The sequence below is a fragment of the Myotis daubentonii genome, chromosome X, assembly GCF_963259705.1.
Source record: "Myotis daubentonii chromosome X, mMyoDau2.1, whole genome shotgun sequence".
In the NCBI taxonomy this organism is placed as follows: Eukaryota; Metazoa; Chordata; class Mammalia; order Chiroptera; family Vespertilionidae; genus Myotis; species Myotis daubentonii.
Genome location: NC_081861.1, coordinates 25,351,858 through 25,365,736, shown reverse-complemented (window position 1 = coordinate 25,365,736; position 13,879 = coordinate 25,351,858). Strand labels below are relative to the sequence as shown.

The following is a 13,879-nucleotide window of genomic DNA, read 5'->3' as shown; positions in this document are numbered from 1 at the left end:
CTTCCTCTCTGAAATCAATAAAAATACATATTTTTTTTAAAAAAGGAAAAAGAAAAATGTAAGCAGTTATCAGTATGCAATGAGTTAAGGGCAATTTTATCCAGAATCAGAGTGGCCAGACAGCTTCCTGCAATCCATCATTATTTCTCAAACACATCTTTGAAGCATTTAGACTTAGGTCTGCTTAAAGAACTTAGGGCTAAAAAAAGGAAGTTAACACATGGGCTCTCTTATTATTATATTCTGCCATGGTGATTCTTAGAGTAGCAGGAAGGACTATGTACTATGTTACATGGGCTAGAATTAGAAGACAGAGGGTTCATAGTTAAGGTGAAACAGTTGTCTTAGCTTTGAATTCTTTTGCTTTTTTTAGTTTAGTTTTTTTTTTTTTTTTTTGCTGCCTTGCTGTAATATAAATACAACTTCATTTCAAAATATCTAATCACAGATTTTTCCCAGTTCTGTTCTAGTTTTATTTTTGACATATACATACAATTACAGTTTCTGTTAACCAATTAAAACTACAATTATTTTCAGTAGAATGCCAAGAAAGTTCAAGAGTCACATTCAAGGCTTGTAAAAGATTCACTTACCACTGGATTTAATTTCTCGGACATAATTACTAGGGAACCAGCCTGTTCTCCCATTTAATGTGCCTTCCCACCAGCCTCCTTCTTCAACTCTAGTGACGTAAATGATGTCCCCTTTACAGACTGACAGTTCATCTTCATTAGTCTGCTTAAAGTTGAATCTTGCCTTTACTATCAACTGGTGACTTCCATTTTCAGTCATCTCCTAGAGAAACAAAAGCCACACCAGATGAAGCACTCATCTAAAAGAGGCAGGGGCAAAAATTATATGAACCTAACCAAATTGAGTGGGGTAACCTAGGATAAACCCAGTCTTGTGTTTTTAACTTAGGAGTTGGCCTAACATGGATAGGTCTCAGTGGGAATTAATAAACCCCTCAAAACTGTATGCAAACTTTTATATTTGTGAGACTGTGTATTTTGGAGGGAGTCATAGCTTTCATTTCCCTCTCCCCCTATCAATTATCTAAACCAGTGGTTCTCAACCTTCCTAATGCCACAACCCTTTAATACAGTTCCTCATGTTGTGGTGACCCCCAACTTCATTGTTACAAATTGGACATAATTAAAGCATAATGATTAATCACAAAAACAATATGTAATTATATATGAATTTTCCGATGGTCTTAGGCAACCCCTGTGAAAGGGTCGTTCGACCCCCAAAGGGGTCGTGACCCACAGGTTGAGAACCGCTGATCTAAAGATACTTATTTTAAATGATCCAGGAAACAAAGGACAGTGGTACACTATTCTATCCTGCCTCTACCCAACACATAGACCTATCTTATGTAATTATATGACCAAGATTAGGTACTAACCTACTCTAATAACATGTGTCTTCCACATCCCAATTACTAAGAATATCTTAAATTGGCTAAGACTCAGTCGTAGGCATAGATTAAATACCCCATAGTTACTTAAGTCAGTAGTTCTTAACTTATCACAAGCCCCTTTGAGAAACTGATGAATACAATTGAACTTTTCCCAAAACACATATACCCCTAAGTTCACACACAGAAGATTTTGCGCACAGTTTGAGATGGTCCAAGGAATATAGAACCATAGTATTCATGAGCTCCTCAAAGGGTCTGTGATCTCCAAAGGTTAAGTGCTTTGGAAGTAATTAAAGTGTTTTGGAAGTAATAGCTCTTGATAGCTTAAAGCAAGTGGGTGGCTTTGACAAGAAATTATGTCTCAAAAGGGCAGAAGATGGGGTGTTCCTTCCTAAACAAAAGCTCCTGTTAAGACTAAATGCAAAGATAACTGGGCTATCCCAATATAGGAGCTCATTATAAGCCCAATATAAGTACAGAGAGAAAAATAAAATGACAATTGCAAGTAATATTGATTGCCTACTATGTGCCAGGCACTATTTAGTTCTCCTAATAAACTGAGTGATGGGGAAAATAACAGCAATCTGCCATCAGGAAGTAGTCATAATGACATATATACATAGTATTCTCAGTTAAACAACTTGCTCAATTTTAGGAAGAGAGAATTTGGGAGCTTTAACCTCAATTTTCTGACTCTGTGCCCCACATACCTTTGAATCGTTCCAGGGGCCAGCCTGAATTTGTGCTAGGTTTAAAATTAGCTATCTCCAGACTCCCCAGACAAACAGGATGGCTATCTTACTATATATGAAAATTCAACCGAGTTATCGATCAAATTTCATGGATTTTAAAACAGGCAGGGGGAATTGGGAGCAATACTTACCACTGCCTTTGACTGCCTTTGCAGCCTTGGAGCTGTGCTAGAAACTGCTCCCTGTGGGTTTGTCTGAGAACTATTAGCAGCACTAAGAGAAGAGGAACGTCCACATGGTCTTTCTGATAGCTGATCTGTGAAAAGAGGAAAAGGCATGGTAAAGGGAACCACTCATGTCAGAAAAACATCTACAACATAACATCTTTCATGGGACACTATCAAAGGCAACCTGGCTATAACTCTAACTATCACCATTATGAATGTGCCAAGTGTATTTCATCCCCCCTCCCTTTTTGGTGGCCAACTTCTTTTTCTTAACCTTACTGGCCATTGCTCTCCAGTAGAATGAAAAACAGCGACAGAGCCACATTTTCTCTTAACCCATTTCCCTACAGCTCTTCCCTCCTGAGCCAATTGCAACAGTATGCCCTGTTATCCCAGGCAGAACTATATTGGTTACCAAACAGCTGTTTGTGGCTCTTATTACTTTGAAATATTTCAAATTTCTATCTTTGTTTTCTGGCCTATAACTGAGTGCTTCTTTTCTTCCTCACATGTAACAATATGTGTGGCATATATAATGTAAAATCTCCCTTTGCCTGGTGGGGGGAGGGGAGAACAAGAATGAGTGAGTGTGTCTGGGAAAGATGCAATCTTAACACTAGAATAATTTTTTTTAATCAAACTCAAGAGTCTTCCCTTCCTTGAGACCTTATGAAATTTGATCCCACCAGCGCTGAGCTAGATGTTTTCAGTATGTTGATAGTGTACTAAAGAGAGGAGCTGGCTTCGTGACAAACTCAAATGAAGGTTCTTTTTCTCTCCATTTATTTTTAAAAGATATAAACTGCAAAAGTATAAAGCCAAAACATTCCCTAGGCGACAAGCTCAGTATCCAAGTAGTTTTCTTGATACTGTGGGTTTTAACTTTCACCTCCTTGTATTTTATAAATATCTGTGGTGAAGGAAGAGACTATAAAACTTGCTAGAAGAGTTTGGCAAAGGAACATATAATTTTCATGGCATATGTTAGAATTATACGGTTCTCCCTGCCCAGAACTCAAGAGTTGTCATGTGTGTTAAATATAGTTACTTGAATTAGCTGTACTTTCTGCTCTACGCCTTGCAATAAGCACAAAAGTATTTTTTTCCAAATAGCAAAAGAACAACTTTGGAGAAGTATTTTTACATTTATTGCTATCATATACAGCTCTTTTGACTAAAACTATAATTACTTGATAGCTTCCTAGATGCTCCATCCTATTTGGCACTTGATTATATTGTCTGCTCTTCTTCTCTAATTGTTTCACGTGGGTAAGCTGAATCTCCCTAAATAGATGGCAATTTTCTCAAAGGCAGGGACCATATCTTACACTTACTTTGTAGTATCTGGCAGTGCTGGACACACACTCTGTTGACTCTCCAATAACTGGAGCACCAGGACTCGTGTTTGGGCATAAGCGCTCTGGAGTCAGTCAGATGTGGGTTTGAATCCCAGTTCTGCCACATACTTTCTAGATGGGCAAATGTAGGCCTGACTTTTCTTATCTATAATATGGGCCTAATAATAATAATACCTACTCACAGGGTTGTTTCAAAGATAGAATGAGACTACCTAAGGCTTGTAGGACAGCTAGATCCATGGTAAGGGCTCAAAGCACTTTATGATTATTACTGCCCATTTGAAGGTAAGATACTATATCACATAAGGTGTGAAATTATACTCTAAGGCAGTGATTTTCAACCGGTGTGCTGCAAGAATTTTTAAGACATGCAATACCTGACTATTTAGTCAGGGGTATTGACATCTTTTCCCTTAGATTATCAAATAAAAAACTGACAACAGCCAACACAATAGTCATCCAGTGTGAATGCTGTCTTGAACCATAAATATATAGGTCATATAATAAAGTTGCATCTTATTGGTCACATTGCATAATAAGGTTGCATCTGGTTGGTTAATTCTTGGTATCAGAAATCCTTATATACAAATATATGCACCTGATTTTTTAAAATTCACTTTGGAACAAAAAGGGTATGTAATTACTACTATTTTGTAAATCAATAAAAATTACACCTATTTTTTAAAAAATATATTTTATTGATTTTTTACAGAGAAGAAGGGAGAGAGAGATAGAGAGTTAGAAACATCGACGGGAGAGAAACATCGATCAGCTGCCTCCCGCACATCTCCCACTGGGGATGTGCCCGCAACCCAGGCACATACCCCTGACCGGAATCGAACCTGGGACCCCTCAGTCCACAGGCCGACGCTCTATCCACTGAGCCAAACCAGTCTCGGCTACACCTATTTTTTTTAATTACACCTATTTTTTTGTCAGATCGGCAAAAATATACTTTTGGTGTGCCACAGAATTTTAGTAGTTAGTTTATATGTGTCATGAGATGAAAAAGATTGAAAGTTGCTGCTCTGAGGTAATCATCAAATACCTCTAATATGGTGGGTATTAACATCTAAATAAAAGATACTCTTTCACTCACTATGAATCTGAGGTTTCATTTCCAGTGCAAGATTCCTGAGGGGTTCCTTTACATGGACAAAGACATACAAAAAACAATGAGAAAAAATGTCTCTAGTGGAGAGAGGGAAGTAACAACTATAGTCTTGTAAACTTTATGAAAAAGGTAACCTGTCGTGGTTTTTTTTTTTTCTGTCTTGTTACACTAAGTTGCCTATTCAATAGCTTTGAATGAAATAGTTTCTTGATTCTTGTCATTAGAATGCCATCTGTGATAGGTATGTTTAAATTCTAAACCATCATGGACCTGGAGAGCATTATGATAAGTGAAATAAGCCAGTCAGAGAAAGACAAGTACCATATGATTTCACTCATATGTGGAATTTAATGAATAAAATGAACTAACAAGCAAAATAGACAGACTCAGATAGAAATTAGGCTGGCAGCTATTGGGGGTGGGGGAGTGGAGGAATTGAACAAAAAATAAAAAGAGAGAAAGAACTCATAGACAAACAGCAGTGTGGTGATTGTGGGGGGAGGAGCTGGAGGATGGACTATGGGGATACTAATAAATGCTGATGGAAGGAGACTTGACTTTGGTTTGTGAACACAATACAGCATACAGACGATGGGTTGTGGAATTGTGCACCTGAAACCTATATAACTTTTGCAACCAGTGTCACCCCAATAAAAAATAAATAATAAATCCTAAAACCATAAAAAATTAAAGCATTTGACACCCATTGAAGTTTATTTGGTGGAAGGGGAGAACTTTGCACCAATCAAACAGTCCTGGCCATAGTTGGCTCCTTGGGTATTCAGAAACATGTGAATCCAAACATGTCAACCAGAACTCATAAATCACAATTCCTACTTACCTTCTGTTGCTTTGTTAACAGCTAAAAGAGTGCTCAGAACCTTGGAGAAATTGACTCCTGAATAAAGGTCATCAGGATTAAATACCTATGAGAAAGGAAATTGAAACTGTAAGACACCGTTAAGTATTCAACTCAACAAACCCAACTATCAAAAGACCATTTCCTTTAGCTCTAAGAAGAAGAAAAAGTAAAACCCAACACCCAAACCTCTGTATACCTTTTGGAGAAATGAAAGCAGCAGCTGAGTCGCCTAATGACATGTGGCAGGCCATCAGGGAGTTAGAGCAAATGGGAAATGAGAGAGCCTAGAGGAGAACTCAGGGCCCACCAGGAAATGCACAGTGCATACTCAGAACCACTCTTCTAATCTGAACATAGCAATACTCTTAGCCCAGTTACAGGAAACTTGTATGCATGGGTTACAGTTAATGCCCATCACCTACACAATGTCCGTAGGAGTAGACAAAAAAGGGGGTGGAGCCTTTTTGACACTTTTTCATTTGTAAAGTTTATTCATTGTACTCAGTAGGGGCACTGTCAGGTGTGCTTTTCTCTCTGCTCTCTGTCCTCCCAACTGCCACTCACTGGATCCCAAAGTCTGTGATCCCAACTCCACATTGCCCAAACATTGCACCCAGATAGGCAGTTTTCTTCCAGCCCCTGTTTCTGATTTTTGCTGCTTAACCTTGACCCCCCCTCAGCTCATCTTCATGAATTTGAACCTCTGCCTGCCTGAACTTCTAGATTCTTCCTGCCCTTAAATGACTTTCCCAGATATGACTTCTGGCCTTTCTGATAGATACTACTAAACTGTCAGCAACACAAGATTAAATAAATAGAATATTCCACTTTGTCATTTTCAACTGTCATTCTGATATGCCACTGTTCCTAGTGAAGATACCAGTCAGTTGTTGTTTTAAAGAAATTTACTAATTTTAAAATGTATTCAATGTATTAAAATGTATTGAAACTTCTTTTAGTCTCACATATGTGTATTTGAAACTAGAAGTACTCTCAAGTAAGGTACAATCTATTAATCTCCCAGTCAATGATATAGATATGTACATCTGTAGGTAACCAGATGCCCACTTTATGGATGGAAATGAACCTACTAAAAACATTTTGTTCCAAGATGTCTGAGTTTGCATCCCCCACCCCACCCCAAATGTGGTGATGAGAATAGAATGTGCCTTTTCATATGGGACATTTTTGGACCTAACATTTTGAAGGATCTATCTTCCCATTAGGTAGAGCCATTTGCTCCATTTCAAATCTGCCTGTTTTCTAGCAGCCATATCTAGACAACATTTTATCTTCTTTGTGTATATATTATTGAAAATCTAAAATCATCTATAGAATGAAAATATATGGAATCTTTTTTTTTTCAAGTGAAGGGGCATTCATGTAGATAATAAATGCAAATATGTGTTTATAGCAGCCTGCCTATTCTGGAATTCACAGCTCTAGTATTCATTTGCTCAGTGGATAGAACATCAGCCACGTGAAGGGTCCCAGGTTCAATTCTGATCAAGGGCACATGCCTGGATTGTGGGCTTGATCCCCAGTAGGGGGAGTGCAGGAGGCAGCCCATGAATGATTCTCTCTCATCACTGATGTTTCTATTTCTCTCTCTCCCTCTCCCTTCCTCTCTGAAATCAATAAAAATATATTTAAGAAAAAAATGAGGCATTAATATACTTTTAGTAAAGAGCTAATGCCAATATTACTAAATAGTTAAATGATATTACAATCCAAATATATTTCTGAGTGCTACTATATATTTCAAAGTTTTCCAGGAATAAATTGATAGGCATGCTGTTTTAGTTTGTCAAAGCTTGGGTGAAGAAGTTCCAGACTTACTGACTCTCCCTTAATATAATGACATGTATGCCAAAATAGTAACAAAGCAAAAAAAGTCATTTGTTTTTAGTTCATAATTCCTCATAGGAATGTGAATATGTGTGTATGTATATATGGATACATTTGTTGGGTAGGTTGGGTGGACATGGGTAGAGTCTAAAATAATAAAGAGAAGTAAATATTCGAAGAATAAGGCATGAAAGCAAATGGTGTGATAAAAACCTTCTTCCTGCCCTAGCTGGTTTTGCTCAGTGGATAGAGCGCTGGCCTGCAGACTGAAGGGTCCCGGATTTGATTCCAGTCAAGGGCACATGCCTGGATTGTGAACTCAATCCCCAATAGACGGCGTGCAGGAGGCAGCCGATCAATGATTCTCTCTCATCATTGATGTTTCTCTCTCTCTCCCCCTTCTTCTCTGAAATCAATATATATATTTTTTTAAAAAAAAAAAAACTTCTTCCCTTTTTTATGTTGCTCCTTATCTAGGTTAATTGACTGCCCATATGTAGCAACACTGGTATTATTCACTTGTACTGGTACTTGACTAAATGGGAAAATAAATAAATTGATGGAAAAATAAAACATGCATCAACAAAAGTCATTGTGTCTGCTTGAGGGAAGTTGCCTGGGCTATGTACAGTTTCCTTTTTAGAAAACTAGAGTTTACCCACAGACACTGTTCTCACTGCAAGCTTATTCTGTAGCACTAGGAACTACACAGAAGAAGTTGGAAGAGGTCTCTAGGGACTAGTAGAGAAGGCAATGCCTAAGGGTTATGATTCCAGAGCAGTTGGAAGATTATATATAACTACGAACACTCCCCACTGTACCACACCCATCCAAGCCTCAAATTGAATGCTATTGAAAATTCCACCCCATATCTTTCTTCAATGCACTTGGGATTGGTCCCCTGCTAAAATGGGAATATTATTTGGAGGGAACACAGCAACTTAATTATCAGTCTTTTATACCTTACTGGAAATGAGGAGCGTAAGACCAAGTTTAGAGATGATGATGTGGAGAAAAGCTAAGGTCACTGGTGCCCAACTGGGAAAAAGCAAGGGAGAACCCCCCCCCCAATGTGGAGAGGAGTGTAAGAAGAACAAGGAAAAGTAGATTATAGTACAGGCCCTTTGCCTGGGACTAAACCCAATCATTTATATATATAAAATGGAAAACCAATCCCTTTTCCAAACTACAAAGCACTCTGGGACTTGTTAAAAAGTAATGCAGCCCTGGCCAGGTGGCTCTGTTGATTGGAGCATCGTGCCATGCAATGAAGGGTTATGGGTTCAATTCCCAGACAGAGTACATACCCAGGTTGCAGGTTTGAACCCCAGTTGAGACGCAGTGAGAGGCAACTGATCAATGTTTCTCTCTCCCCCTCTCTCTCCCTTCCACTCTCTTTGTAAAGTCAACAAAACTGTATCCTCAGGTGAAGATTTTTAAAAAGGTTCCTAGCCCTAGCTAGTTTGGCTAAGTGGATAGAACATTGGCCTGTGGACTGAAAGGTCCAGGTTCGATTCCAGTCAAGGGCACACGCCCGGGTTGTGGGCCTGAACCCCAGCAGAGCACATGCAGGATGCAGCGGATCAATGAGTCTCTCTCATTATTGATGTTTCTATCTCTCTCTCCCTCTCCCTTCCTCTCTAATATCAATAAAAAATATTTAAAAATAAAAAAGGTTTCCAATAAAAAGATAATGCATATTTGCATATTTATGCTGTCTGTGATGATACTCTTCTTCTGGTACACTGTGTAAACTTTGCTAGCATGTTTAGTATGATATCAAACTAACTTTCTTTATACCTATTTTGGTCTAGAAATTAGCTGGTTAGTTCCAGTTGGATCTGTGAAAGTCAAATGAACAGCAAGATTCCCTCCTTCCATTTACCATGACTGTAATGCAGACAAGAAAGAAATGACTGCTTCTTATACTATCACTAGATGGTTTCAAGGTCCCACTCCTGCAATGGGATGAGGCAAAGCTCAAGTATAACAGCAACAACAAAACTTTTACTCTACTCTGGGTAAACAATAGGAGAGACATGGATTAAACTTCATTGGAGATTTTTTAAAAGTATTTATATATAGCCTGTCTAAGGTCCAATCCTACATCAGCAGCTCAATCAGACAAAGCATTTAATTTTTCAATGTTTCCCCACATTTTTCCATTTTGAACATCTACAATGACAGAAAAACCTATTTTCTATCCACTAAACAGCAGGTGTTAATTCTGAGCTGTTGGGGATCTGCCAGTATAAACTGCACAGAAGTTAATATTTTTATGCTTTACAAGTAGATCCTTTTGAAGTAGTTTTCACTTTCAACATGTATGCTGTTTTAGACATTTTTCCTGAACTGATAAACACAAGGAAACACATGAGGAAAAACATCCACAACCCCTTGTTCCATTTCCTTACTAATCTTACAGCTACAATTTACTTATTTACTGAGCACTTGCTATGTGCTGACACCATGTTTGATGAGGATGGATGGATGGATGGATAGATAGATGATAGATAGATAGATAGATAGATAGATAGATAGATAGATAGATATTCATCATTGCACTTGATTTTCTCAGTAAGCCTGTATTGTGGGTACAATTATTTCTCCCATTTTATAAATGAGTAAATTGATATTCAGAGTACTTAAGTCACAAAGAAAGAAAGTGATGGAATCAATAAATGTACACTAAAAAGTGTTATAAGAGACATTTTAGTACTGCATGTATACTTATGTTTTCATGAGCCATTTTAAAAAATGAAAAAGGAATCCATGGGTTTGTACATACAAAAAAATCCTTTGCTGCATCTGTACCATCTGCAGTGAGTTTGTTACAATCTCTAACACGACTAATTCAACAAATCATAGCAAAGAGAAAATATCCCATATGACAAGACTTTTTCCACAGGGGTCTTCCCTAATTCCTGTGCAATACTTTTCATTTCAAGGTGGTCTTGACCCAGCAGCTACCTTTTGCCAGAAGTGGGGAAGGGCTACAGTGATCTATTCTTATTTGTTCATTGGGTTACATCTTGTAAGCCACCATCCATATTTGTGAGGTGTTGGTAGGGTGGGGGTCCAGCCCATGGTTACAGGACCAAGCTAAACCATTCCTTGGCATCATGCTCTAAACATTTAAGTTAGCAGTCATAGCCCCTGCCAGATCTTTGTTAAGAGAAACCATACTGTATACTAGTTCAGAACTGGGTAATGTCTCTAATGTCATGTGGCTTCAGTCCTACTCAATCAACTTCCATTTAAAGTTAATTTAGGGTTTGAAGCGATCACAATAGGCTCCATCACTCAATTTTTAAATCTAATCAACCGAAAAGGAAGGGATTCAGTGGAACCACATGGACAGAGCTTATGTTTCAGGCCCATTAAAAAAAAATTCCAAATATTTTAGGAGCATTCCATCTCTCACTTGTTCTTATTGTTCTTACTGAATAAAATCTTAAATTAACTTAGCCCATCTTGAATCACATTTTCTAATTCTCACAGCTGAACAAGCTGCTTCTGTTAACCCCTGAACTTTGGAGGAAATGTCATTACATAGTGCAACAGAGCAAGCAAATCTGAGCTGCTTAGTCATATTTCACTGGGTGGTACTGCTCTTGGCTCTGTGAATGCAACCTGGGATGCTTCCACATAGCCCCTATGAAAAGTAGTCACAAAGTCAGCAACAAATAATGCTCTAAGCTCAGAAATTAGATTCAATTAGGCACTGATATTCCACTTACTAGAATGCAATGGATGGCATTTGTACCTGCCTGGTTTTAAATAACTGTTCCTATTTAATATGGAGCAAACTTAAAAGCGCAAACCCTGCTCTCTATTCCTCTCTTATTTCCTTCCTTTCTCTCCATTTCAGCAGTTTAGGAAACAAGATCTGACTTGTGCATATAGTTGTAAAAACATCGATGAACTGAAGATAGCACTGGTGCAAGGGTCAGAAGACTTTGACTCCAATCTGAGGTTTGCCACTGCTGAGTAGTTGTGAGGATTTAGGAAAGAAACACCAGTTTTTCTGTGGCTCTGTTTCCCATGTGGAGAGTGAGAGATGTGCTGGCCCATCATCTAAATAGGAACTCTGAAAGGCAGCATCTTGCCTGTGTGCCCAAGGTCCAGAATCTGATCTTCAGTTTTCAAGACTTTTGAGAATGGATTCACACCATCCAAGTTCATAAAAGGTCAATGCATAAACCAAAATGCCAATTTGCTAATTTTTTCTTTAAAATGAAGCATTAAGAATATCAAACATTCCCATTTTATGACCAGATCACTCTCTCCCAATAGAGAATTCTATGTGGAAAGCCAAATTCGAATTAGGAATTTGTTGGATAATATAGAATCAAAGCAAAGGGAGTCTGGGGTAGCACAGCCTACCATAATTGTTGTTTATAAGTTGACTTTTTTTAAATGTCATTTTAAAATGACTTAATTATAAATCCTGGCTCAATCTTGCTGGTACTGCCTGGTGGGACTTGGACTGTTATTGTAGGCAGGTTTAACCATCTATGTTCTTTTGTCTCTGTGGCTTTATATATAATCACTACATAACTATTATGAGCTTCTAGATTACTTGGACCTCATAGAATCCAGAACCAGGCAGTTCAGCTCCATAGAGCTCCTATAACAGGGACAAAGATCCGAGGGTAATCCCTCACTGCTCACTCCTCATTGCAAAGTCACCAAATCCACTTCCTCAGCATCACTAACATCAATATATCACACACTTTTACTTCCATCCTTCCTTGCTACAGTCCTTTAGGTGAAAAACATTTTCTCCACAAGAGATTCATCTTCAGTTGAGTATTAAGTGTTCAGGAAAGAGGAGAATGAATGAGAAATGATACAAACATCTTGGTGGGGACAGTCACAGGATTAAGGAGAAAGAGAGAGAACAACTGGCTTTGGATAATCTACCAAAAAGAGAACAGACATAAAGGAAAGAGAAAGAGAAAACCTCTCCTATCAATAATGCTTGCCAAGCCAAGCATAGGAAGTGGGAGGCCTAGACCCTGCTGCCTGTCAGCCAGCCAGCCAGCCAATATGGCCTGCCCACGCCCCCTCCTCCTGTGCTCCTGTCACTAGAGCCTTTGCAGGAGCCATACTGGCTGCCAGTTTTGAGTGATACTTCAGCTGCTGGAGCATCTGTGTGCCAGACCTGTGGATGTCCTCCTCAAGCCCCTCACCCCACCCTTTCAAAAAATGGGACTTATTTTCTAGTGTTCGAAATTGGAATGCAGAACACATTTTCCCGAAGACATAGCATCACACCTGCTACTTAGTCTCTGAGAGTTCTAAAGCCAACCACATTAGTTATTAAGCAGGCTGTTGTGAGCCTGCCAGAAAACATAATCATTGTGGAACCTAGTTTCTTTGGAAAAATGTTTTCTGTGTTCCCAACAATAACTTACAAATGATCTTTTGGAAAATATTCCATTTTTGCATTGAAGAATGCCTGAATGTGTGGTCCCAAATCAATGTCCACATCCTTCATAGTTTTCCCTTGTCCTGTCACATAAAGGATAAACAAATACCATAGACCAGTGGTCGGCAAACTGTGGCTCGCGAGCCACATGCGGCTCTTTGGCCCCTTGAGTGTGGCTCTTCCTAAGCCTTAGGAGTACCCTAATTAAGTTAATAACAATGTACCTACCTATATAGTTTAAGTTTAAAAAATTTGGCTCTCAAAAGAAATTTCAGTTGTTGTACTGTTGATATTTGGCTCTGTTGACTAATGAGTTTGCCGACCACTGCCATAGACATTCCAAGTACTATTTATTTTAGAACTCTTTGTGGTGAGAGAACCAAATAATACGTATAAAGACTATGAGAATATCCTCAGAAATTATAATAGTTAACAGCCCCTGCATATGTAACAGTCCGTGCAGTTAAGGGGGAGATTCAGCTGTGAAGAAAGCTCCTGCAGCCCGTGCTTTCCTAGGAACCTGCTATGATTTATGGTAAGAGCCTGAAAGTCTAGCAGAAGCAACTGCTTCACTATGACTTCCACATACAGGAGAGACTGGTGTTAAATGAATCCCACACAAAATTAAGGCAAAAGGAGGGCAATGAAAAAAAGGAACCTGCCCTAGCTGGTTTGGCTCAGTGGATAGAGCATCAGCCTTCAGACTGAAGAGTCCTGGGTTCGATACTAGTCAAGAGCACATACCTGGGTTGCAGGCTCGAACCCCAGTGTGGGGTGTGCATGAGGCAGCCAATCAGTTATTCTCTCTCATCATTGATGTTTCTATCTCTCCCTCTTCCTTCCTCTCTGAAATCAATAAAAATATATTTTTTTAAAAAAAGAAAGAGAAAAAGGAACCCCTCCCGGTTGCTTTAAGCAGAA

The 13,879-nt window shown here is 38.7% G+C and overlaps 1 protein-coding gene across 5 annotated transcripts in view; it reads right to left on the bottom strand.

The window, feature by feature from the left end:
- The window catches only part of ARHGEF6 (Rac/Cdc42 guanine nucleotide exchange factor 6), a 129,152-nt gene that overhangs the window by 84,330 nt on the left and 30,943 nt on the right, over nucleotides 1-13,879 (bottom strand). For all 5 annotated transcript variants that reach the window (XM_059680246.1, XM_059680244.1, XM_059680247.1 and 2 more), the window contains 3 exons: nucleotides 5,656-5,740; nucleotides 2,307-2,431; nucleotides 594-795 (listed from right to left, as the gene is read on the bottom strand). In XM_059680246.1, coding sequence (XP_059536229.1) covers nucleotides 594-795; nucleotides 2,307-2,431; nucleotides 5,656-5,740 — 412 coding nt within the window. The remainder of the gene's footprint in view (nucleotides 1-593; nucleotides 796-2,306; nucleotides 2,432-5,655; nucleotides 5,741-13,879) is intronic.